Source organism: Eumetopias jubatus, unplaced genomic scaffold (assembly GCF_037043125.1).
Source record: "Eumetopias jubatus isolate StellerSeaLion01/CBP00866 unplaced genomic scaffold, mEumJub1_p1.0 scaffold_6, whole genome shotgun sequence".
Lineage (NCBI taxonomy): Eukaryota > Metazoa > Chordata > Mammalia > Carnivora > Otariidae > Eumetopias > Eumetopias jubatus.
Genome location: NW_028274812.1, coordinates 51,824,533 through 51,848,963, shown reverse-complemented (window position 1 = coordinate 51,848,963; position 24,431 = coordinate 51,824,533). Strand labels below are relative to the sequence as shown.

The window sequence follows — 24,431 nt, the reverse complement described above, 5'->3', positions numbered from 1 at the left end:
GCTAACTCCTTAGTTCAGAATGGAGTTCAGAATGGACTAAGTTCAACCTTTCTTTAGTGGATTTTTTTTTTCTCCCCCTCTTTAACATCTGGGGATGTTTCCCTTTGGAGCATTCTCTACGGGACCCACCACCCTCTAAAGACACTAAAGGGGCCAGATTCTCCTCCCCCCACTCAGTGACGGTGAGGGTGTGGGGATATGACTTGGGCTGGGTTGGTCAGGTGCTCCTGCCTGGGGCCTTGGATGTCCAGGGAATGATGCAAAGACACCAGTTGAGAAGTAATTCTCAATGAAGGTGGCAGTGTGAACCCAGGGCCAGTGGGCACCCATGGCAGCATCCTAGCTGCACATTTCTGGGACGTGACTCTAGCCACGTTTTCCTGCTGCCAGGCCTCCCTTGGTTCCCACCTGCTTTCCAAAACCTGGTTCTCCAGCTTTCCTGTCAATTGTGAGGTTACCAATATCCTTTCAATGCATCCCTTTTGTCCTTAAGTAGCTTGGTATTGTTGGTGACTGATACTCATTTTCCCAGCCTCATTTCCTATTAATTCTGGCCTCCTTGCTGTCCCCTGCCCTTCCCTGAATACATCATGCACTTTTAGACTCTTGTCCTTTTGCGAATTAACTGCTGTGAACATTACATTCCTCCCCATACCCCAGAGTTTCTAGTATTTTCCAAGTGCATTGTTTATTCAACCAGACATTCACTGAGTTCATACTATGTTTCAGATTGTGTTCAAGGCAGTTAACAGTTAAATGAGGATGAAGGAAACAAAGGTCTTTGCCTTTTTACAGCTCAAATCCTAGCACTGGGTCTTTCTGTGGGCACAGGCCACCATAAGCAGGAAATGATTTTCAGCATGTGGTTCTTGTGGCTATAACAAGTTTCTGAACAAAATTACAAAGTACTTTTACCTCTATTGCCATTCCACCCTGATGTCTGTCTCTCTCTCCTGGACCTCAAGCTTCATGACTGTCCATTGGAAACCTCCCCAGGGCCTTAGCTTGTCTGGTCCTGCTCTTGCCAGCTATGTGTCATGCATTAAAATGTCACCTTTCAGGGCGCCTGGGTGGCTCAGTCAGTTAAGCGTCTGCCTTTGGCTCAGGTCATGATCCCGGGGTCCTAGGATCAAGCACCGGGCTCCCTGCTCAGTGGGGAGTCTGCTTCTCCCTCTCCCTCTGCCCCTCCTCACCCCCGACTTGTGCTCTTTCTCTCTCTCAAATAAAATCTTTAAAATGTCACTTTTATTCTCAAATTTTCCATTCTCTTAGTGTAGTACCTCTCACTTAGGTGTTAGACAGCACTAATTAAAATTTTTCATACTAAGGGTGAATGGATGATAGGCTCGAACTTCTCTGAAGCAGGGGGAGGGCTCTTTATGTTTTAAAATGGATAATTAATGCATATAAATCTCTAATGGGGAGTAGAAATGTTTGAACAGGGATGCTCTCCCCCTGTGCAGTCTGCCTGCTGTGAGGTATGCTTGCTTTGCAAACTGTTCAGCCAAATCCTGCAACATTATATATAATCCTTTGCAACTGGCAACTGGATTATAGGCCACTGAGAATTTAAAACCTACTCTTAAACGTTTATATTCCTTTGTTAGGATATCAGTTATTTATGCTGAATCAATATAAATGATCAAAGATTCCACTATTTTTCTTCAAAAATTAGTGTAACTTGCCTTGGTGTCTGTTAAGAATTTAGCAGAATAATCCACAGTAAGTGCCTCATAAAGTTCAGGGGGCTTAAAATCAACTACATCCCACATCTTGTGAGCCCATTTCTGAAGATCAAATGCATCACCCAGGAGCTGATCGTTAACAAAACACATCACATAGGAAGAATATTCCCAGATTTCATTCTTGAGTTCCTATAAAGGAAAAGGATAAAAAAAAAAAAACAAAAAACACTGAATTGTGGCGGGGGTGGGGGGGGAACCAACCTTGCTATAAACCCACAAGCCAGAGCCCAACTGGGATAGACTCTAACTGAATCTTTAAAACAAAATGGATTTTTTTTGCCATCTTTTTGAATTTTGCTCTCAAATAGAATTTAAGAACATTTTTAAGAATCTGATATCACTGAAAGCAAAGAATGACCTAAAAGTAAATACTAAAAATGGTACAGTCATTGAAAGCAGACAGTGATCTGGTAATAAAAATCTGTATGCATAGCATACGTGTTATGTTAACTTGAAAACAAAATGCAGTCTCTGGCTTCACTTCTGAAATACATTTTACTGTGTGTACACTTGGAAAGGCTAAGGATTCTGAATAATACATGGTTTTCAGTGCCAAGGATGGAAAGAATGCTTTTTTGAGGGAGTTGGGTCAGGGAAAGGAAATGCCTCCTGGGGGCCAGCAGGGACTTCTGGTGGACCCCAGGTGTAAAGAGGGAGAGAACTCACCTTTGTCAACACTTCCAAGTCTAAGCCCCTTAAAATGAAGTGCATTTGTGTGTTTATCCAGACACTAACAGTCAACCTCCTGAATCCCAGTGTGTGACCATGAGTAATGCCCCCTCGGAAGATAGATCTGGTTTATTATGACCCAGTGCCAGTCCTGGCAAAAGTATGAATAATTTGGGACAGCTGTTCTCAAATTTTAGCAGGCAAGCAGAATTACAGATTCCTGAGCCCCACCCGAGTTTCTGATTCTGATTCTGGAATGGGGCTTGAGAATTTGCATGTCTAACAACATCCCAGGAGATGCTGACGTTGCTGGTCTGGAGACCACACTTGGGGAAATGCTGGTTTGGGGAACAGTTTGCCTTCATCTTGCCAATTTGCTGCACTCCCTGCTCTTCTGCCAGATTTCATATCCCATTCCAACACCCATATTAAAACCTAGTTTGAAGAAAAGAATAAACTTCTTCAGGCTGAACTATAAATCACTGATAAAGCCTGTGGGTCAATAGTCCCTAAACTGTTTAGATTTATTAGTGTTATCACATTTTATAGAATGCAAAACTTTAAAAAGGGATATTTATTTAGCCTGGGTATGGCTAATGTGGATATTTATTTAGCCTGGTGGGAGAAATGCAGTAGGAGGTACACTTTACTCGGAGGCTGATGATGTAGATGCCTCATCTTTGTGTGTCCTCTGTGCATGAGGAGGCCCCCTCACATGCTTAAGATAGTGTCCTGGACCCAGTGGTTTCTGGGACTTTCCAGCGCTGAGACATAAGATGCTGCCTTCTTTGGAGGGAGGAGAAAAGCTTTTCCAAAGGCCCAGAAGCCACCACTCAGGGGAGGCATGACATTCTGCTGAAACGTAAGGCCAGCGCAGACCTAACCTCAGATGTGCTAAGAGCACTACATATGACACAAGGCACAATGCTTACATTGAGGAAGGACAAAAACTGGCCTGAAACAAGAAAAGGATAAAGTGGCAAGTGTCCAAGAGATGAGGGTGAGAAAAGGAAGAAAGGAAGGATAGGGAATAAAGAGTAGGTGGAAAGAAGCAGCAGTGATTACCTAGAAAGCCTCATTCAGGCCCCATGAGAAAAGCAGAAGGAAGAAAACACAGAACATCCCAAGGTCAGTAAACGCAGGCTGAAGTGGCTGGAAACTGCAGAATGGAATCCACAGCAGTCTTTAAGAATCCAGTGGGAATCTGTAAAAGGAATGGGTGCAGACTACAAAGCACGAGATCATGGCTCTTCTGTAGGTGGACAGTATGAGACTGGTAGGCAGTGTAAGTAGTTTGGTGATAAAAAAAAAATTAAAAACCTATTTTTGGTAAGGTACCCAACTGTCCTGACCCAGTTTGTCTAGGACTGTCCCAGCTTTAGCATTGAAATTCCTGCTCCCAGGAAAGCCCTCCGAACCAGGCAAAGCAGGACCACTGGTCACCCCAGTTGTTGTAAGGATTGGAGTTAATACATACATACATAAGTCAAGAGAATAGCATCTGGCATAGAATAAGCACTGTGTGTAGATGTTTGCTGCTGTTCTCTCTGAATTCCAATGAGACTGTATCATGGCTCTGAACATGGTGTGAGACTGAACAAATGTAGTGTGGCCTCCGTCCTGCAGCACTCGCGTGACTGCACGGTGCCATCGTACCGTACAGCAACACTGTAGGATAAACCACAGGGTCACAGGACGTCCTCGCGCAGCCACTGCTCTGGTCAGGGGACGTGGGACTTCACCAGCCACTGGGGAGACAGGCTGGGGCAGGGAAACCAGGGCAGGGACTTTACGGTTCTGGGCCAGGGGTGGCAAGCAGGAAGTGTACCCCATTCCTGCCTGACCCCAACGTGACGTGTGGCTGGGCCAGGATGCCACCTTAGAACTCTTTGTATCACATGTTCTAGGCAGAATTACCAGATGATCAGGGTTGGCACCCGAGAGGAAACCTATCTGCCCTCCTTAGGCAGGCTCTGCTAGCCCTGGGGCCTGGGGTTCTCCAAGGGTGCTGTTAGTGGGGAGAAGGCAGAGAGGAAGCTTTAATTAGGACAGGGCTGCCCTGTGGGAACTTGGTGCCTGTCATCAGAGCTCCATGGGCCACAAGCTCCCCCCTCCCCTGCCCCACACAAGCCCCACACTGTGTCTGTGCTGTAGACCACCAAGACCTTCCAAAGTAAGGACCGCGAGTGCCAAGGTGTCACAGGAAGTGTGAGTAAGCGTGTGCAGGGAGAGCGGGCTAACCATCAGCTGGGGTCAATAGCAGCATTGAGAGTCTAAAACTTACCTTTGTCACATGTCTTCCAAAAGAAAATCCTGTAAATATTTTACTTTTTCTTAAAATCAGCCTGGTAGAATGATTGAAATGATTTAGGAAAAGTATATAATTTAGAGAAATCAAATCAAGTTGCTCTAAAATCACTGCTCCGGTTTTTCCAAAACAATGCATAGATGAATAATTGAGGCAAAACTTTGTTCATTTCCCATACCCCAGATATCCTTTACCCTTTTTTTCTCCTGTAGATATTGATCCCATGCAAATTCTTGAAGAGGAACTACTATAGGATCTTCAAATTTGGATGGATAATTACTCTTCAGCATCTAGGTTTCAAAATAGAATAATTATTTTAGAGTAAGTTCTCTTTTAAGGTAGAAATCATTTCCCCCAATTTTTATGGGAGCTTCAGGAGGTTTTATACTACCCAGGCCACACAATCTGGCTTAGATGCCCCCTTCTTGCTCCTAGGGGCCCCTGTGCTTACCTCCGTTAATTCACTCCACAGCTCATCCTGGGGCTCTGGCTTATTTGGTCTCTCATTTCTAGAGCATAAGCTCCTTGAGGGCCAGGACTACATCCTGGTTTTCCTGTACTCCCACTGGCCTCAACATCTGGCACACAGTGGACCATCCACACATAGCAAATGAATGAGCAAATGAACAAATAAATTTTGATTTGCCATGTTCTTTTAGGACCAGTTTTTCCCTAAACTAAACTTTAGGGGATCTACAGATACTTTTTTTAATGAAAAGAAGATGTTACTTTATTTTAACGAGTGTTTTATCAGTTTCAGCTGTACAATATAGTGATTCAACACTTCCATACATCACCTGGTGCTCATCAGGACAAGTGACCTCCTTAATCCCCAACCCTTGTTTAACCCATCCCCCTCCCTCTACAGACAACTTTAAAATAAATGTTATTATTTTAATTTATCGATATGTGGAGAATGACCAAAAGGATACTGGTGTGATTACAACCCCTTGGGAAAAAGTGAAATAAATACTAAATATGTTTAGGTTTAGATACTGAGCATGTTTTGGTGTAACATACATTATTTTGTCTATACACATCAGAGAAAATTCTTACTGGTTAACAATTCCTGTCAAAAAGAAAAAAAAGTTTTGGTTTCTGGTATGTTGGCATTTTGCCTCCTGGTCAAGCGAGAGAAGGCAGAGGAGGCACTAACAGGCCCCACATTTCTGAGCGGGGCTAAGGAGGGGATCTGTCCAACAAGGAACAGTGACAGCAGGCTGCTGCAGTGGGTACCTTCTCCATTAAGGACACTGCTTAGCGGTCCGACTATGGCCTAAAAGAGGACACTGGCCTGGCATGTTTCATCAGGGGTAGATATTCCAAGGAGGAGAAAGCCCTTGGGACCAGGGGGAGCTAAAGAGAGCAATAGCAGTTGGGTCATTTCCTTCTTAGACTCCTGCCCAACCAACAGATGATGATGTTGTCCTTTGTCACAGTTCCAGGGTCCGTGCTTAGTTTGAGGCAATTGGGGGACCATCTAGAACAACTAATAAGCCCAACAGTTTTCAAATTAAGCATACTTCATCATACTTTCTTCATAAGTTAGTATCCAGGATGGACTACCTCCAAATTAGAATCTATGTAATACTTACTCTTCACAAATCTAAATCTCTGACAGTAAATTAGGTATTCAGGATTGCTTACCAAAGGATCATGTTGAGAAATTATTCCAAGCCATATCCTTTATTAAGGTCGAACTAACTCAATTTACACTGATAGGTTTTCATATTCAAATAAAGCTACAGTAGGCAAAAGCTCAAGAAAGGGAAAATTAACATTACTAATATAACAAAGACATTGCTTAGCATCCTCTACAGCAGGGGATGGCAAACTGTGGCCAGCAGGCCAAATCTGCCTGTTTTCCTAAGACTTGAAAGCTAAGAAGAATTTTTAGACTTTAAGCAGTTGAAAAAAAAAAAGAATCATCTTTCGTGTCATGTGAAATTATATGCAAGTTAAATTTCAGTATTCATAATTTTTATTGTTAAACCTCCATTCATTTACATATTGTCTGTGACCGCTTTTGTACAAGGGCACAGTCTAGTAGTTGTGACTGAGAGCCTATGGCCCTGTAGGCCTAATAACTTAACATCTAGGCTTTACAGAAAAAAATTGCCAACACCTTCTCTACAGTGTGGAGCAGGCACCAAAAACATGTGCCCTCAGAAAAGGAGCTAAAGAAAAACAAGGTAAAAAAATTCCTTAAATTCATTAAATACAACTTGAGCCATAAACTTTATAGATCCCATCAGCCCAGCTAACAGCCCATAATTTCTACTTATTTTGATGGGATCCATGTATCGTTTTCAAAGACTTATTGCTTGTTCTCTTCCTCTTGATGTAAACTTCACCTGTTTCACAAATTAGTTACTGTGAAACTGAGCAAAGGAAACCTCACTTAAAATGGAGTCGGGAGGCCAGAAGGGGGAGCTCTCATGCTTTACCCCACCACTCCTCAATTGCAGACCCCAGCAGGTCTAGGAAGAGACAAACTTTGTATTCCCAGCAGGAATAAGTCTATTTTACTCCTCCAGCAGAAGGAAAGGAGAATGTCTCCTTGCTAAGCAACAAGCACAGCCAATACGATAATCAGCCGGTGAGACTTTCACCACCCTGAACTCTCTCATTTCTATCAGTGGAGTTTTCTTCAGAGCAGCCCCTCCCAGCTTCCTCCTTTTCTCTACAATGTACCTGTCCTTTGTGATCTCCCAGATTGCCTTTGGTTTGCCATAGCTTCTGTGTCCCAAATTGCTATTCCTGTGCTAGTATCAAATAAACGCATTTTGCTGGTAAAATAACTGTTTTACTTTTAAGGTCGACAGTTTATTTCTTCACTTGATATAATTACATACTTTTCTTTAACTCTGCGGACTTCGAGCCGGCAGGAATTGCTTAAGATTTCTTCTATTTGAGAACATTTTGTGTCAGGTATCCAGCTGGGTACTTTGGGGTACACAAACATGGACAGGGCATGGTCCCAGAGTCCCAGGTGGGGTTTTGGAGGAGAGAATTTTGGCATAATCTTAACAGTAGCATTCCCGGAGCAAACGCCAAAGATGTGCTGAATTCTACATTTCTCCTGCATTTGGGTAGTATGTGTGCTGTACCGCGGCGGACCTGGCCAAGTTCTTCCAGTTGCTTAAAGTGTTTTTCCTTTTATAGCGTTCCGTGTGTTTACAAAGAAATATCTGGATTCTCCAAAGCACTTGTGGGTCATTTGTTGAGAATCCCTTAAGCACCTAATTCGACTGGAATGCAGTAAATGCTAGAGAAAATTTAAAGGAGGAGAACCCAAAAAACTTCCCGAATGAAGTTTCCAAAAATCACTTGAGGTAATTCGTAAAAAGAAACAAAAATCAGTAGTTACACGGTATCACTTCTTCCTAAATATTTTTTCATGAATTTTTAAAATCCATAACGCAAGTAAAAATTGTGGAAATAAAATATGTGGATATCTAGAGGGGGGAATTACCCTCCCTCACCCAGCAAGGTTCTGAACTTTTCCTTTGCTCCGATCCCCCTTTAAAGGTCGCCCTTCTCGAAGTGGAACGTCCAGCCGACCCGACCCTGCCCCCTGGGAGGTACAGACTGAGCCTGCCTGGACGGGACACATCCCCACCTCCCGGAACATCGACCCCTGTCAACAGGAGGCGCGAGACCGGGAAACCTGAAGGGCCACCCGCACGTGTCGTTTTCTCGCGGTTACCTCAGCAGCGCTCTTCGCAATCTGAAAGCTGGAGCTTTTGAAGAGCCCCACCACCTTCACCTGCAGCGGCTGCTCGGGCGGCGACTGCGAGCGGCCCCCGGCCGACCTTGGCCGACAGGGCTTCGGGCTCGCCATGGCGGCGCTGGGGGACTGCTCGGAGCACAAACACTGCACGTCGCCGGGGCAACCGCGCGGCTCCGCCCCCGTCTCCAGCTGGGAGGAAGGACGTGAGTTGGCCGGCGGCGACGGCCGGGTCTGCTCTCAACTTTGCGCCTGTTGCTGGTGAGCCCGGCGAGAGGCGGGAGAGGGCGCGCGGGCGCCCGTGGCCAGGGGACGGAGCTTCTGCGAAAAAGAACGGGGAGCTCCGCCGAAGCCCTGCGTGCCTCGGCCCGGCTGGCAGCCCACCCGAACCTCCTCTGGTATCCCCCCTACAGGAACGGCGCGCGCGGCCCTCGCCTCCCGGCAGCACCGGATTTCGCAGTAGATCGCCTTTCCGGGTTGGCGGGCAGCCAGTTGCGGGGGGGGGCGTGCGAGGAGGAGGGGGGCAGTGGGCTGGTTGCCCGGGCAACGCGGAGTCTGACCCCGCCCAGGGCCTGAGCCGAGCGGACTGGGAGGCCGGGGCCTTCCGGGGAGCACGAGGGCGGGGCCGACCACCTGTGCGCACGGCCCCGGGAGGAGGCGCCGCGGGTCCGCACGCTTCCAGCCGCAGCAGTCGCCGGGGAGGTAGTGTTGTCCCACGCCTGCGGAGCGCGCTCGCCATGAAGCCCACCTTCTCTCTGCGACTGAGGATCTTTAACCTCAACTGCTGGTGAGAGCGCCCGCGGGGTGGGTCCGGGGCCACAGCTCCCTTCGCACCCACAGCCAGGAGAGGGAAGCCTCCCTCACATCCGGGCCACGGCTCTACCCTGTCCTCCAGTCTCCGGGGGCGGGGGGCACCCGCACCTCCAGGCCCACACCGGCCCCAGCTCCTGCGGTGCATGGAGAGCGCAGCGCCTCCAGCCACCACTTTGCCTGGCCCTTCTCGTCCTCAGGGCCATTCCCTACCTGAGCAAGCACCGGGGCGACCGCATGAAGCGCCTAGGAGACTTTCTGAACATGGAGAGCTTCGACCTAGCTCTGCTGGAGGAGGTGGGCAGTGTAGAACTGGTGTGGAACCGTGACTGGGACGGGGTGGGCGGCGGCTGGTGGCTCAGGAGGGGACGTTTCCCGGGGGCGGGCAGACAAGCATCCTCACCTCTTCCTTCAGGTGTGGAGTGAGCAGGACTTCCAGTACCTGAGACAGAAGCTGTTGCCCACCTACCCAGCTGCACACTATTTCAGTAGGTGAGAAGCCTACCTAACCCGTCTGGAAGCGTGTTCTCAGATCAGGAAGCTTTCGATCCTACCAGCCCTTCCCTGTCCTGCCTGCATCCTCCTTCCTCTCTCCCAGAGCCCTCTCCTCTGGGTGTGGGTGCAAGAGTAGGTGGAACCGGGAAGATTCTCGCTCTTCAGCCCATCCCAGCCTTATCAAGTCACTCTGTCGTCCCACAAAGACTGTTGCTTTGAGCTTTGCTCTGGTGCTGATCTCAGCAACAGAGATAAAAAGTAGCTGATACAGCTGGGAGAGGAGTGAGGGGAAGGCTGGGTATTTCTCTTCCTACTTTTCTGACTATTAATCAGGACTTGGTTTGCAGTGGTGTCATTGGCAGTGGTCTCTGCGTCTTCTCCAAACATCCTATCCAGGAATTCACCCAGCACGTCTATACCCTCAATGGGTACCCCTACATGGTAAGCCTTATGTCAGATTTCTTCTGCCTCCCCTTCCCACCCCCCAGTAACACATGGTAAAGGAGGCAGCCTTCCCTGGGCTGCAGGGAGTGGGCAGAAAGAGGGTAGCCACGCCCTGAGTTCCTGCTCCCTCCTGCCTGCAGATCCATCATGGAGACTGGTTCTGTGGGAAGGCTGTGGGGCTGCTGGTGCTCCATCTAAGTGGACTGGTGCTCAATGTCTATGTGACCCACGTGAGTGAAGCTGGCAGGGCTGGGATAGGCAGTTCTGGGAGGGAGAGATGGGGCTCCTCTAGTTGGGCTGCCTGAGGGTGAACTTGGGGCCAGGATCTCCTAAGGTTACTCGGCAAGGTTTGCCCATTTTTTAACCAAGTATCATGCCAAGTGACAGACACAAGCATGATTTAGACCCTCAGGTAGGAACCCTCAGTCTCATCTGCTTTAACCTCACTTGTCTTGCTCAGCTCCATGCCGAGTACAATCGACAAAAGGACATCTACCTAACACATCGTGTGGCCCAAGCTTGGGAACTGGCCCAGTTCATCCAGTGTGTGAGCCTGGGCTTGGCAAGGGAAGTGGGGATGGGCCAGGGGTTGAGGGGTGGTCAGGGCGCCACTTAAAGGAGGGCAGAGCTGGTCAGGGAAGAACTCCTGCCTCACCAACCTGGTTCCCCCAGCCACACATCCAAGAAGGCTGATGTGGTTCTGTTGTGTGGGGACCTCAACTTGCACCCGAAGGACCTGGGCTGCCGCCTGCTGAAGGAGTGGACAGGGCTGCATGATGCCTACCTTGAGACCCAGGATTTCAAGGTGAGAACCTGCCTGATTATTTCCATTCCTACACCTTCAGCTTCTCTCCTTTCTCTCCCCTACATCCTAGCGTGAATCATCTATTCACTTAGGGCTCGGAAGAAGGCTGTACCATGCTACCTGAGAACTGCTACGTCAACCAGCGGGAGCTAGAGCCATTTCCATTTGGCATCCGCATTGACTATGTGCTGTATAAGGTCAGGCTTGTTCCCTCAGTGTGTCTTCACCCACCATGTCTCTGTCTTTCACCAGCTTGTGCTCATCTTTCATCCAGCTAGTCTAGTCCAGCTAGTCTAGTCTAGTCACTGATGGCTGGAGAATGGGAAGAGGCCCTCAAAGATGTTTCTCTCTGGCCCTGACTTTTCCTAGGCGGTTTCTGGCTTTTACATCTCCTGTAAGACTCTTAGAACCACTACAGGCCGCGACCCTCACAGTGGCACCCCCCTCTCTGATCATGAGGCCCTGATGGCTACTCTGTGTGTGAGACACATCCCCCCCCAGCCCACCCCTAGCCCTACTCATGGTAAGTCACCCTTTCCCGGGGTCCCTCTCCCCCACAAGTCAGCCCCTCCACTCTGACCCACTCTCTCCTGCCCCACTGCCCTGCTTTATTCTAGGACTAGCAGAAAGGTCACGGTTGGTCAGTATATTAAAGGAGGCCTGGATAGAGCTGGACCTGGGCGTGGCTCAAGCTCGCTGGTGGACCACTTTCGCCGGCTACGTGATTGGTCTAGGGCTGCTTCTCCTGGCCTTGCTGTGCGCCTTGGCAGCTGGAGGAGGGGTGAGGGAGGTTGCCATACTACTCTGGACTCCCAGTGTAGGACTGCTGCTGGGAGCGGGGGCAGTCTACATCTTCCACATGCAGGAGGCCAAGGGCTTATCTGGGGCTCGGGCTGAGCTCCAGCATGTGCTGGGAAGGGCAAGGGAGGCCCAGGATCTGGGCCCAGAGTCTCAGCCAGCCCTGCTCCTGGGGCAGCAGGAGGGGGATGGAACTGAGGAACAATAAAACTTGACACTTTTGTGGCTCTGCCTTTTCCTTGTAGAGGCAGTGATTGGGGCCAAGGGTCATTGTGACTGTCATAATATAGATGGTTAAGCTCCTACATGTCTACCCTCCCTGCACACCCTGCCTCCCACCTGCAGGCAGCCTAAGCCCTGTCTGTGGCAGAAACATTTTTATTGTAAACAGTGAGGCCTCCTCCCAGATGAGCAGGGGAGCACAGTCCTGGGGTGAGGTGGTTTTCCGTGTAGGGATCTTAGAGGGCAGGCAGCCTGTCCTCTTTTAGCCCTGGGCTCCCGGCTCCAAGGCCAGCTCACTGAGCCTGCGTTCCTCCTGGAAGCGGATAAGTTCATCTCGCTGGTTCACCACATCTATCAGCTTCTTCAGGAGCTGGTCCTCAGCCTGCCGATCAGCAGGGGTCTTTAGGGCTCCTGAAGAAGACAACAAAAGCTTAGAGAACAGGGACTTAGGCAGGGAGGCAGGAAAGGCACAGCTTAATCCCAGCCTCTGTGACTTCCACAATTTGGGCCGTGTTTCCTCATCTGTAAAATTGGGTCTGTCCACACCAGTGGTTTGCTAGTCCTGTTCAGCGGCACCATTTTTATTTTAAGTCTAGATTGATAATAACATACGATATATGTGTAATTTCTATGCCCAACATGGGGCTTGAACTCATGACCTTGAGATCAAGAGTCACACACACTTCCAGCTGAGCCAGCCAGGCGCCCCAGCAGCAGCACCATTTTTAAAGTAAGTAATCTTAACGTAAAAGCCCAGCTGTGCAGCTCTGACTGAACTGAAGGCAGAGGAGGGGCTTGGAGCCCCATTCTCTGGCTTCCTCCTGAAATGCCTCAGAGGCACTCGGACTAGAGGACCATGCTTCTTGGTCAGTACCTGAGGTCGTGAGGCTGTGTGTATGTGCCACCTACCTTCCTGGTTCATGTAGCTTCGTAGCTCCTGGTCCAGCTGCCACTGTTCCTCCTGCAGGTTCAGCTCTTTCACCCTGTGGAGGGCAGGGATTGAAGAGGCACAGCTGTCCAGGGTGCCCAAGGACCCAGCTGGGGTCTGGCTCCGGTGCCAACCGTCACCACCCCCTGCCCCTTACGTGAGCATGAGCTCAGCCTCCTCCGCCAGTAGGCTGTTTTTCTTCTGAACCAGCTGGAGCAGCTGTTCCAGCCCCAGGGCCTTGTGCTGTTCTGGGGGTCCTGACGGGAAGGAGGAATGGGGGAGGGGGGTCAGAGGTGTCAGGAGCATGAAGAGTGGAGCCTGCTGGGGACAGAGTCTGGTGGTTTGAGGGAGTGCTGGGAGGCAGAGGGATGTCCTAGCTTGTCCCTCCTGTCGTTACTCACTGCTCTGGCTTCTCAAGGCCAGCTCCACCTTCATGCCCTCAGCCTCCAGCTCCCCTAGAGCAGTCTCAATTTCATTTAGTCGCCGCTGGACAGCCTGAGGGACACAAGACAGAAGGCCCAGGTGTCTCCGGACTGCTCAAGTACAGAGCTCCGGAGAAACTCCAGTCTCGCGTCAGAACTCTGACCCCACCAGAACCGCGAACCTGTAGACCTAACCTGGGCCTTGCAGAACCGCTTCATCTCCTCCTCCCTAGCGTGGCGCAGCAGAGTCCGACGCCATGTTGGATACTTGCTCATGGTGCCTGAGTTCTTGGCCAAGGTCAGCAGTCCCTACGGCAGGGCCGGGCCAGTCAGAGGTAGGCCCTGCCCTGCTTCTTGCCCGCCCCCCCCCCCCGCCCCCGCGGTTGGATAGGGACTGGGGAAGCTCTGTTTGGAGGGGGTCAAAGCTTCCTGGGCTGGAGATAGGGTAAGTTCTGGTAGAAGAGACAGAGACTTAGAGACCTGAGTCAGATTGGGTGAGAAGACATTCTGAGAGACTGGCTCAAAGGAGGGAGCATTCTATAGGTTCTTCCTGTAATGGGCAGTGAAGCATATTTAGAGCATGTGTGCTGGCTTCAGCGGGATAGGTGGCCAGGTTCCTTCTCACCTCCTCCGTGTCTGAGTTCAAAGTCACGGTTTCCTCTGCTTCCTTTTCCTCCTCACTGGAGGAGGAACTCTGTTCCTGCTCCTCCTCCATGGCCACAACTGAACAGAGGAGTAGGCATGGTCTGGGTCCCACGGCCTCCCTTTCCATTCCCCAGCATTCCCCTTTTCAGGAATCCCAGTACCACCCGCTGCATCCCCACCCTGGGTGAGCACATCTGGGCAAAGCAGGTACCTTGAGAGCTCTGGACTGGCATTCCCCAACCTACAAAGCTGCCCTCCAGGGCCTGGAGGGCCAAGGCCGAGCAGCTGCGGGGAGGCTTGGGTAGAGGCTCCAGTTCTGGGTCAGGGGTCAGATTAAGGGAGGACAGCCGCTGGCGTTCTGGGCTGGAGAGGCGGATCAACCGGCGGGTAGGCTGGCTGGGGTTTGGGACAGGACTGGTCCCCTCCTGGGGGATGACAGAAGTTGAGGGCCCCAATGGCATGCTATTTTCATCCAGTGTGGGGACGTCCTAGAAAAGCCACCATGTAGTCTGGTCAGTCACCTGCCCATTGTGGGGCCGAGGCTGCCCCTTTAGACAAATGTGGACCCTGTATTCACCCATGTATTCATTCACTGATGCTGTTTACTGAACAGTGTTAGGCAGTGTTCGAGACACTTGAGATACATCAGTAAGAAAAATCTCTGCCTTCATGGAGCTTTCTTTCTAAAGGAGAGCATTGTTACCCCCCAGCAAAGTCTGCTGGGCTTGGAGAGACCCCTTTACTCTTTCCCACACCCCAACACACAGTTTCATAGTTTTTACCTGACTCTCAGGGCAGGGGTCAGTGCCATCCTCTTTGGGACCTGTCTGGGGCAGGTGCTGGAGGCAGTAGAAATGTCCTGGGAAGGGTGGAGGAGGGGAGAAGACATGAGCTGTAGGCAGCCCAATGCCCATATACTCCGTTTATCAGCGAGGGCAGAGGTGACAGGACTTGATTGGCAGGTGAATTTCTGTTGGCCTCCGGGTTCCTTAGAACCCCACATTTGGGGATTTGGAGGGGACAGAGAAGACCTTGAACTCAGGGCAAGGAAGTGCCATCTTGAGCCTGTTGCCGCCTTGTGCCCAGGACCCGTTTCCCTCCAGTTTCGAGTTCCTTGTCCTCAGACAGGGCAAGGCCCGCTTACCGTCTCCTGGGTGCTGCCCATAGCCACCCGGCCGCAGCATGGCCTCACAGGTGTGGCAGCGGAAGCAGCTCCGGTGAAAGAAACGGCCATCGGCACAGAAGCGTTCCAGGATATAGAGGTGTTCCCCACAGAGTGCACACAGGTCCCCGGCACCAGCCTGTACCGACCCCCAGACCACAGGGTCAGCTGGAGTCAAGGCCAGTGGCAAAGATCTTCCTTATCCTTGAAACACCCCTTCTTGCCCTCCCCAAGCCTCTGTCTGCAGACAGGGCCCCCTTTCTCACCTCCTGGTGTTGGGATGGGGGTGTCGGGGGTACACCAGACTCTGGGACAGGTGGCTCCTCAGTACTTGGGGTCTTAGCCTCTACCTATGGAGGTAAGTGTTCAGGGAGGGAGGTGGAGGAGCAGGAGGAGCCAGAGAGTGGCTATGTGTGGAGAACAGAAAGATCTGAAAGAAGTGAGCCAGGAAGGGAACCTGGATGGGTGGGCGGGGGGCGGTTACAGGATGCAGGAAAGAACAGGGGACTCTGCAGCCCTACATGCATTTACCTCCAGGCGCAGCTTCTTGCCACCAGTATCCTCCCCATTTTCCTGCAACAAGTCCTACACTCAGCATGGGGCTTTGAGCTACAGCACTACCTCCATTAGGAATGTCCTCCCCATCACCCCAGGGACCCCCACTGCCCAGACTCGCCACCTGGGCCCGGGTCCGTTGCAGGGTCCTCTGCAGTTTGCCAAGGAATAGCACAGCACTGGGGGTCCCGGGAAAGCCTTGGCTGGCAGGGCCTGTGGAAGGGGGGGGTTGTCCAGGTGGGTGGCGAATCAGTGCTGTACGTCCTGAACAGGCAGCCACGGCCCAGCCCAGGGTGATACTCCCAGCTGTCCCTCCCCCGCACCTACCCTCTAGGCCACCTGGGTTGTGGGGCATGTTCTTGAAGGTGCTGTGGAAGTGGCTGAGGTATGCGATGAGGCCCAGTGGGTCGCTCCCTGCCACCACTGCCTTTGCGGACAGCATGGGCGTGATGCCCAGCTCATGCTCCGCCATCTTTAGCGCCCAAGCAGTGGCTTCCAGGGCCCCCAGTCCTTGCAGCTCTGAGGGTTCCCTGTGGGATGTCGGGGAGAAAAGCCAATGCAAGACCAGCACCTGACCCCACTAAAGGGGGAGAGGAGGGGGAGTGAGCAGCGGGCAGGGGCTGGTGGGGCCCAAGGGAAGACAGGGCATGAGGAGTTTATTCTTTGCTATACAACCCCCCTCCCAGCTCCCCACCCGCCCACTGACAACTTTCTGGCCTTGGGGGGCTCCCTACTGAATGCATCTGACTCCCACAAGACTCAGGGAGGGGCAGTGACTTGGGCACAAAGACTACCAGCAAGTGATGGCTCGACGGGGTGACCCCTACACTGCCCCCCCACCCCAGCCCCAGTCCCCGCTGTCTGAGGTGGGGGGAGGGGGCTGAGGCATGAGAGAGGTGTGGTCTGCCAGGGACCGCTCAGCCTAATCTGAACTCACAGCAGGCCGGGCCGCAGCCGCTGCAGCAGGGCGCACAGAGCCCGCCCGTCAGCCCAGGAGGAGGACAGGTCGGTGACGTGGACGCCCGGGTACCCAGCGGTCTGCTCCTGGCACCAGCGCAACAACTCCTGGCTGCCTGCCGGCCCCGAGAGAGGAGGCTGTGCTGCACCCCAGGGCCCTGGCTCCAAGCATGCCTGGTGCCCGGGGCTCAGTCTGGGAGGGGTGGGGGGGGGTAGGCAGGGCCCATCCCTACAGGGGCACCAACTCAGTGCTCACTGAGCAGCACTGCCTTCATCCCAATTGTCTCTTTCTGGAATAAAGTGGGCGAACGAGTCAAGTGGTATCACTGCTAGCCACAGAGAGGGCAGGAGGCTGTGAACCAAGGGACGAGGGAGGCTCGGAGGCCCAAAGGGAGGGCGGGTCTGGGGTCTGCAAGGCTGGGAGGGCTCTGGAGGGGGTGTGGCGACACATCTGGCGCACAGATGGGCCCTGCTCAGCGCTCCGCTGCCCCTGCACCTCCTGGAGGCCCTGGACTTGCCCACGATCCACCCTCCAGCCGGGGGCTGCCGCCGTGCTGGTGGCTGGTGCTGGCACCACACTGGGTGGCGAATATTTTGGACAACTCCCCCACCCCCCGCCGAGGAAGGCTTGCTCACCCATGGCTGGAATTCCTGCGTCTATCTTGTCGCTGTTCCTCCTCACAGGCTCCTTGGCTGCCACATCATACAGGTCTCGTACCTAAGGCAGCCCCTTTCAGGTCTCCAGACAGGCTGACCACCTGCCTCAGCCCAGGGGTAGGGGCCTGCCCTGGGGAGTCTGGTGGGTGCCAGGGGGTCTGACCTGAGTGGGAGTCACCGCCCGGAGGTTGAGGGTGGGGTAGCGGGTGGCTGGGTCCAGCCCGTACTGCGCTACGTTGCGGTGCATGTTTTCTGGGGATGTCTGTGAGAGGAGCTGGTACAAGCTCTCCCTGAAGGAATAAGTGCGAGGGCAGAGGCTCGTGTGGGAGGGCACCCATCAGCACCCACCCGAGAACTGCCAGGCCTTTCTTTATTCTCTCGCCCGTGCCCCCCATCTATTCACCCAGAACCCCCCACCCTCTTGCTGATCCTTGTTCTATTTCCAGCCCTGCCCTCCCCACCCCCCAACTCAGGCCTCACCGCTCTGCCAACACTTCTAGGGGCCCAGCACCCTCTGCCCACCGCTTCACCATCCAGGCGGCATCAAAGGCTGCCAAGAAGCCCCGAGCCACTCCAGTGCCCAGGGGCCAGAAGGGCTGCAGGCTCAAAAAGATAGGAAACAGTTCAGTGAGAGTCCAACAGGAGTGCCCAAGACCTGATGCCCCCAAAATCATAGCTGAGGGGGGCCCCACACCACACCGAGCAGCCCTCAGCTCCTCCCCACAACCAGCAAACCTTTTCACCCCCTCCTTCCCAGGAGGCAACCTTCCTCCCCCCAACCATGGAACCCCTGCACCTCTTTACAAGGAGTTCCCGTTTCTGGAAGCCCCAGGAAGCTCAACCTCTTCCCCCTCCCAATCAGGGAGCCCTGGTCCCCTCACCTCCACCAGGCAGTCCCCCACCAGCCCCAGCAGCAGGCGGGCGCCGTGCTTCTCCTGCACTCGAGCGGAACTCTCTGCCCGCATCATGCTTGTGAAGTCAAAGGCAGAGATGTCAGGCCGCCCGTGGGCATCCCGGGCAAACTCCAGCTTCCCAAGCTTGCCATGGGTGGCGAAGTCAGCAGCTGCCCGGACGAAGCGCTGCAGAGCCTCGGGCACCACATTGGCACTGCCCAACAGCCGGTCAATCTCTGGCCAGTCCTACAAGCCAACAGAGCAGAACCAGCAGGGTAAGTGGGCTGGACTAGAATCTGAATATCCTGCCTCCCATCCTCCAGCCGCTTCCTCAGCACTCCCCCTGCTGCTGGGGCTCCCCGCCCCCCCCCGCCCCCCAGGCCCAGTTCCATTACTGTTACTGTGCACTTGTTTTGGACCAGACCTGAACTTCTCAGCCTCAGTTTCCCCATCATTTAGAGATGACATACCTAACTCCTCGTATTCATGAGAATTTAGGTGAGAAAATGCACATAAAGTTTTCATCACAATACCTAGCACGTAGTAGGTTTTCAACTAGTTCATTCAGCAAATATTTACCGGGTGCTGACTACACACCAGGTACCATTCTAGGCCCAGGGAATCTTCAGCAAGCAAAAAGGGCAAAGAGACAAAACCCCTGCCCTCATGGAGTTTACATATGTAACTCTGTGGCTGGTATCAGGTGTTTAGCCCAGAATATGATTCAGGTTGTCCTGTAAACCCCAGGGGAGAAGGGCTTGCTGAGGTGGAGAAAATGTCAGGGCAACGGCAGAAGAGGACAGGCTCCCCTCCACACCAGAGGGAGACACTGTGTCCAGGGCTGGCCTCCACCTCGCAGGGCCCACTGCCCAGCCCCTCCCTGCCCGGGCCCGGGCCCCACCTGACGCAGCACCCCCAGCCGCAGCAGGCACTGCTTCTTGGCTGTCATCACAAAGTAGTGGGTGTCATCCTTATAGTACACGATATTCTCCAGATCAATGCCTGCGGGGACAACACCGGGGGAGAGATGTGTCTCCTCCTCATTCTGTGTCACCTCACCAAACACCCAGCCGTGCCTGACCTCTGAGAGCCGGGGTCACAGCTTAGACTGTGGTGGGTGCCCCCTACACAGGGGCCCAGGAGTGGCACAATGGGCCCTCTGTCCCGGGCCCAGGAGGGAGAGGGAGGGACCAGCCCACAGTCAGCTGGAGGGAGGGGAGACCCTGTGAGAGGGTGTCCCGACCTGTGGCTTTGAGCAGACTCTGGAAGAAGCTCTGGTTGTAGATCCTGGCCACGCCGCTGATCTCGGGCACCTGTGTCTCTTCCACTGTGCGTCCATTCACAAAGTTGACCGTGATGCCAATGGCCAGTTTGCCACGCATTTCTCGCACTGTGAAGCCTAAAAGTGTGGGCAAGTGAGGGTAGGTAGGTATCGGCAAGAGAATGAGGGGCATAACAGCCTAGAAAGGCGCAGGAGCCTAAGATGCTGGCTTCTTTGAAGGAAGGGATCACTCACCTTCAGGGACGAATTTACCTCCTGCAGCAGAGATGAGAACATCAAATTCATAGTTGGCCAGTTGGGCTGGGGGGCTGGGCTGGAGCTGGGCACGCCAGCCACTACCTGGGGCAGAAGTTGTGAGAGGCACAAAGGTGTGGATGTCTAAAGAGGCCCCTACATTCCCAGGACAACCCAGGGAAACAAATGCGTAAAGCCCTTTGCAGTTGACAGTTTAGCAAGCAATGACACATTGTCTATCAACTTACGCCTTCACAACAGCTGTGGAAAGTAGGAAAGGAAGGACATATTTTACAGATGCTCAAAATGAGGCTCAGTGTGGTTTGCACAAGGCCACACTATGGCAAAGGGTGACTCAGTTGACTCCCAATCCCACCCTTTTTCTTCCACAGGCCAAGATATCCTTGGCGGATGGGAGTCTGGGGAGCAGAGAGGTACTTACCCTTTTTGGGAGGGGGCTGGAGGCCGGTGAAAGTGACACCCCAGTGAATTTCCACCCCGAGCAGTAATGCCACTTTCAACAAAAGCAGCTGAAGCTGCCGGATGCCTGGAAGGGAGAGGAGATTAGGAACAGGGGCCCCAGGGCCACACAGGGCCCCCAAGCACCAGTGGGCTCCCGGTCAGAGCTGGAAGAGGTCTTAGAGATCATTCGGTTCCACTGCCCATTTACAGATGAGGAACCTGAGTCCTGCAGGTCACCTGGCTGAAGTGAATCTTGTCTACTCTGCCTCTTGGTGGTCCCAGCAGCCCCCCACTGGCCTGTCTGTAGGCCCAGGCTCACCCGCCCCTCTAGGCCACCACGTGGTGCTCACTGATGTGGTCCAGGGTGCCTGTGCAGAAGCGCCCATAGAACTTCTTGGCGCCGAGTGCCCTAAGGTCGTGGATGGTGAAGGGCCAGAGGTGCAGCACGTTGTGGCGAGAGAACTTGGTGCGCTTCTCCACCAGCACCACACGGGCCCCCAGCAGGGCCAGCTCCACAGCAGCCCGCAGCCCACAAGGTCCCGCACCCACCACCAGGCACTGCGAACACACAAGGCAGTATGGGCATGGCATCCCGTCTCCCTCCTCTGACTCCCCCCAAGCCGTCCAAGCCCCTTCCCAGGCAGCGTGTGTCCACCTTGGTGTTGGTGCAGGCCCGGCCCTGCTGGTAGACGGGCTGGCCTGCTCGCTTGTCCAGCTTGGCCCACAGCGACTTGGCACTCCAGTAGTTGAGCTGGGCCTTGATCTTGTGGTACTGGGGTAGCCCCCCACCGGGCTCTAGCCCCAGGGCCTCGCATAGCCCCTGGAAGCTGCTCAGCACATCCTGGCACAGCTGGGCCTGCAGGAAGCTCTCAAAGTGGGCATGCGCTGGGTTGGTGGAGGTGGGTGAAGCCATGGAGGCGGCTGAGGCTCCCAGGGAGGGAGCACCCCAGCAGAGGCCTGCAGCTGCTGCAGAGGAGGAGGGAAGAGAAGGGGAGGAGGCTGGAGAAAGGAAGAAAGGAAAAGGATGGGGAGGAGAAGAAAGCAGGCTGGTGTCCCCGGGGGGCTCTGGGTCCACCCCTGATCGGCTCTGCTCTCTGCTCTCCCCCAGCCCACTCCCAGTCTGCTCCAGAGACAACTACTCTTCCTTCCACTCCAAGTGAAATTTGCCAAATTTGGAAGTGAAAAACCAGCAGTCTTGGGCACAGCGGGCAGGAGGGAAGACAGGGAGTCTCCAGCTCAGCTTTCCTGTCCAGGGAGCTCCAAGCTCCCCTCCATCTCTGGGGCACTGGGCGCAGGAATTCCGACCCTGCCTTGATGGGACCCCGGAAGCTGGGCATGGCAGAATATCTCAGACGTGGAGAGGGCAGGCAGCCGGGAGGAGAGTTTTCCTTGCAGGGCAGACTGAGACAGACCTAATATACCCGCAGTCGCAGCTGCTGTCCGCTCTCCCTCCACACCTCCCTGAGCGGGCACCCCTCGAGGACCCCAGTGCCACGCTGAGCGTGGCGTGTGTCTCATGCCAGGAGCAAAGCTGTCCTCCCCAGCACCCGTGATTGCCTCCTGAGGAGGAGGAGACCGTCACTAACTCCCTAGGTTCCGGTTCCCACCACCCAAACCGCCTCAACAAACAACCCCAGGATGTTGCGACTGCCTGAGGTGACGGAGGACTGGGTCTATTTCTGACTCACTGTGGTCAGAACACTTCCCCTGTGACTGGCGGCTGCTCCGGTGGGCCTCGAGAGCGGTCGGCGGGACGACAGCCGGGGTTCACTCCCCGCCTCCCCCCCCCCCCCCGGCTTCCTCCCACTCGCAGCGACGCCCCGCCCCAGCCCCCGGGCGCCGGGTCGCGCTCTCCCAGGAATCTCCCGAGACAAGGCCTCCCTTTGTGCCCCTCTCCCTCGCTCGAACCCCCACGCAACTTGAGGGGTGTCAAGGGGGGGCCTTCTCACGTTGGGCCTGGGAGAAATAAGAGGGTGCGGAGGTCGGGGTTGCCCACGGGGGTGGTAATTAGGTGGCATCGATGGGGACAGGTCCTTGGACCTGACCCCCGCGCGCACTCGGCCACCCCACCACCGGTCCCGGCTGGAGCCCAGCGGGCCAGGCCGAGCGAGGAGGAGACTAAAGTTACCCGCTGCGGGTCACCTGGATGCGGGCAGCCGGAACATCAGGAAGGGCAAAGGTCTCTCTTGAGGGTTCGGGGGAATGGAAGGAAGAAGATCTCAGAGAAGGGGTAGAGGGGCGACTCAGCCTGGAAAGGCCAGGACAAAGAATGTGCGGGGTGGGTGGGGGGCGGAGAGCAGTGTGGAAAGATGGAGAGGGAGCTGGACCACTGGCACCGGGGTGAGTGGGGCGGGGGGTGGACATCCCCGCTCTGGACGGGAAAGTCTGGAGAGGGGCTGAGCTGGGCGGGGGCGAGGGGAGACGGACCGGACCCGCTAGGAGGAGTTCCCGAGGGCCCGGGACGGCGTTTCCCCGGAAGCGAGCCCCCGCCCCCACCCCCGGCCCGGGCGGGCAGGGGGCGCGCAGCTGGCGCCGCTGGATCACTTACCCGGCCTCCGGCGAGCGGGGAGGGGCCGCTTCCTGCCCGGCGGGCGTCTCCGACTGGGCGGGTAGGGGAGGGCGGGGGCGGACGAAGGGGCGGTGAAGGAGAAGCAGAGGGAAAGCGGCGGAGCCGGGGTGGCGCACCGGCAGCGCCCGGCCGGGGAGTTCGGCGGGGTGTGGACCTCGGCGCCGGGCTCGGGGCCCGCGAGGCTTTATTCGCGCCTCATTAGCATCTCATTATATCCCTCGATCCCGGGCTCAGGGCAGCCCCAGGGCCGCCCACGTCTGCTGGGTGGTGCCTGAGGGCGTGGCTCTGCGGACGCCTTGTTCCAATTGAGGGTCGGATACCCGGGCGGGGCTGGCAGGGACCGAGGAGCCCAGGGTCCGGGGGCTCCCGGCTCCATCCCGGTGTCCGCGTGGGCGGAGCTAGCCCATCCCCGGCAGGCGAGGCCACCCGCTCTCGCGCGGTACCAACTCTGCGAGCCGCTTCCGAGCGCCCGGCGGATAGGGCGCTCGGGCTGGGCAGGAAGTTTGCAGAAGCTGGCGGGTCCGTAGGTGCTCTCTTCACTCCTCCTACCAGGAGATCAACGGCCCGGCCAGGGCTCCCACGATGGATCCAGGCTCGGGGTCCGCCTGCCCTGCGACAAGTCTGCCCCTAGACCCGGGCTGAGGGCGATGGGCACGGATTAAAGTCCTGGGAACTTGGCAGTCGGCAGCTTCCACAGGGGGATGAGGAGTGAGAGGACAAGACGGTGTTGGTGGGGTGGGGCTGAGGGTGGGGTTTGACCTCTACGAAGGGGAAACAGGAGGGGTGTGTGGGAGAGAGGCTAGATCTCCGGTGTTAAAGTGGGCTTTGGAGAGAGGACCCACAGAACTGTCAATACTGAAAAGGGCTTTGAGGGACCTTTGGGATCAACTTCCTCAAATTCTTGATAAGGAAACAGGGCTGAATGTGAAGGTACCCAAGGTCATTCAACTAAATACATCAATTCTCATTTACTGAGCAGCTACTATGAGTATAACCTTAATTTCAATGATCACAACAGTCCCGTTTTTACTGGAAGAGAAACTGAGGGTCACAGAGGTTCTGTAACTTGCAGCATGATACACAGCAAGTGGCAGCGCTAGCTAGTGTGGGGCCCAGGTCTGTGTGCACTCCACCCCACCAGTGTGGCCCAGTGTGACAAATGAAAGGCTGGCATTTGAATTGGTTTCTCTTTAGAGGAAGTGACACGGTTACATGAGAAACATTAACAAAACAGAGGAATAAAGGGGAGGGTCCCTCTCCTTGAGATGCAGGGACCAGAAAGAGCTGGGTGCCCTGTGGTTCACACTTCCTCTTTATTCTGTTTGCTTTCCCCTGGAAACCCTTAGAGACCCATAAGACCTGAACACTCACTGCTCCCAGCTGGAGCTGAGAAGCAGGCGGGGGAAGGCAGGCGAGGGCAAGTGCCTGTTCCCTGACAGAGAGGCAGGGAATTCAGCCAGGTCACACTCAGGAAACTAGGGCAACCTCCCAGCCAGGGCCCTTCCTAGCTCTTGAGTGTGACTCGTCATTTGGCTTGAAATGAATGTGCCCCAAATCAGCCACACCCATATTTAAATACACAGTGTAAAAAGTATCCTAAAGTCCACGAGAAATGGGCTACCAGGCTTTTAGAATCACC

The 24,431-nt window shown here is 54.2% G+C and overlaps 3 protein-coding genes and 1 long non-coding RNA gene across 9 annotated transcripts in view; 2 read left to right on the top strand and 2 right to left on the bottom strand.

Annotated features, from left to right (window-relative positions):
* The window catches only part of LOC148164068 (uncharacterized), a 38,581-nt gene extending 30,018 nt beyond the window's left edge, over positions 1-8,563 (top strand). Inside the window, exon 3 of the long non-coding RNA XR_015768319.1 lies at positions 8,254-8,563. This is a non-coding gene — a long non-coding RNA (uncharacterized LOC148164068). The remainder of the gene's footprint in view (positions 1-8,253) is intronic.
* The window catches only part of PPIL6 (peptidylprolyl isomerase like 6), a 31,579-nt gene extending 22,747 nt beyond the window's left edge, over positions 1-8,832 (bottom strand). The window contains exons 1-3 of the mRNA XM_028104229.2: positions 8,432-8,832; positions 4,917-5,012; positions 1,686-1,874 (exon numbers count right to left, since the gene is read on the bottom strand). Coding sequence (XP_027960030.1) covers positions 1,686-1,874; positions 4,917-5,012; positions 8,432-8,566 — 420 coding nt within the window. The 5' untranslated portion in view covers positions 8,567-8,832. The remainder of the gene's footprint in view (positions 1-1,685; positions 1,875-4,916; positions 5,013-8,431) is intronic.
* SMPD2 (sphingomyelin phosphodiesterase 2) lies at positions 8,634-12,026 on the top strand. Of its 3 annotated transcripts, XM_088023895.1 has the most exons (12): positions 8,637-8,713; positions 8,866-8,928; positions 9,022-9,239; positions 9,463-9,559; positions 9,678-9,754; positions 10,105-10,198; positions 10,342-10,431; positions 10,662-10,744; positions 10,874-11,006; positions 11,099-11,203; positions 11,376-11,529; positions 11,624-12,026. In XM_088023895.1, exons 3-12 carry the CDS (start codon positions 9,190-9,192, stop codon positions 12,010-12,012), a joined length of 1,272 nt encoding a protein of 423 aa, XP_087880021.1. In that variant the 5' UTR covers positions 8,637-8,713; positions 8,866-8,928; positions 9,022-9,189; the 3' UTR covers positions 12,013-12,026. The 3 variants fall into 3 exon arrangements, with proteins under 3 accessions (XP_027960028.1, XP_087880021.1, XP_027960029.1); XM_028104227.2 differs by having other exon boundaries at positions 8,634-8,928; XM_028104228.2 differs by having other exon boundaries at positions 8,684-8,713; positions 8,866-9,239.
* A 140-nt stretch (positions 12,027-12,166) lies between these two features.
* MICAL1 (microtubule associated monooxygenase, calponin and LIM domain containing 1) lies at positions 12,167-22,966 on the bottom strand. Of its 4 annotated transcripts, none has more exons than XM_028104222.2 (25): positions 22,772-22,966; positions 20,879-21,222; positions 20,574-20,781; positions 20,204-20,308; positions 19,762-19,866; positions 19,489-19,644; positions 19,147-19,247; positions 18,234-18,491; positions 17,833-17,948; positions 17,516-17,642; positions 17,332-17,413; positions 16,676-16,811; positions 16,066-16,268; positions 15,863-15,951; positions 15,715-15,756; positions 15,450-15,533; positions 15,166-15,322; positions 14,804-14,880; positions 14,233-14,509; positions 14,002-14,099; positions 13,572-13,685; positions 13,356-13,449; positions 13,112-13,211; positions 12,936-13,009; positions 12,167-12,437 (listed from the first exon to the last, which is right to left on the bottom strand). In XM_028104222.2, exons 2-25 carry the CDS (start codon positions 21,134-21,136, stop codon positions 12,289-12,291), a joined length of 3,210 nt encoding a protein of 1,069 aa, XP_027960023.1. In that variant the 5' UTR covers positions 21,137-21,222; positions 22,772-22,966; the 3' UTR covers positions 12,167-12,288. The 4 variants fall into 4 exon arrangements, with proteins under 4 accessions (XP_027960023.1, XP_027960024.1, XP_087880020.1 ...); XM_028104223.2 differs by having other exon boundaries at positions 20,879-21,189; positions 22,772-22,854; XM_088023894.1 differs by having other exon boundaries at positions 14,233-14,446; positions 20,879-21,189; positions 22,772-22,854.
* Between the last annotated feature and the right edge of the window lie 1,465 nt (positions 22,967-24,431).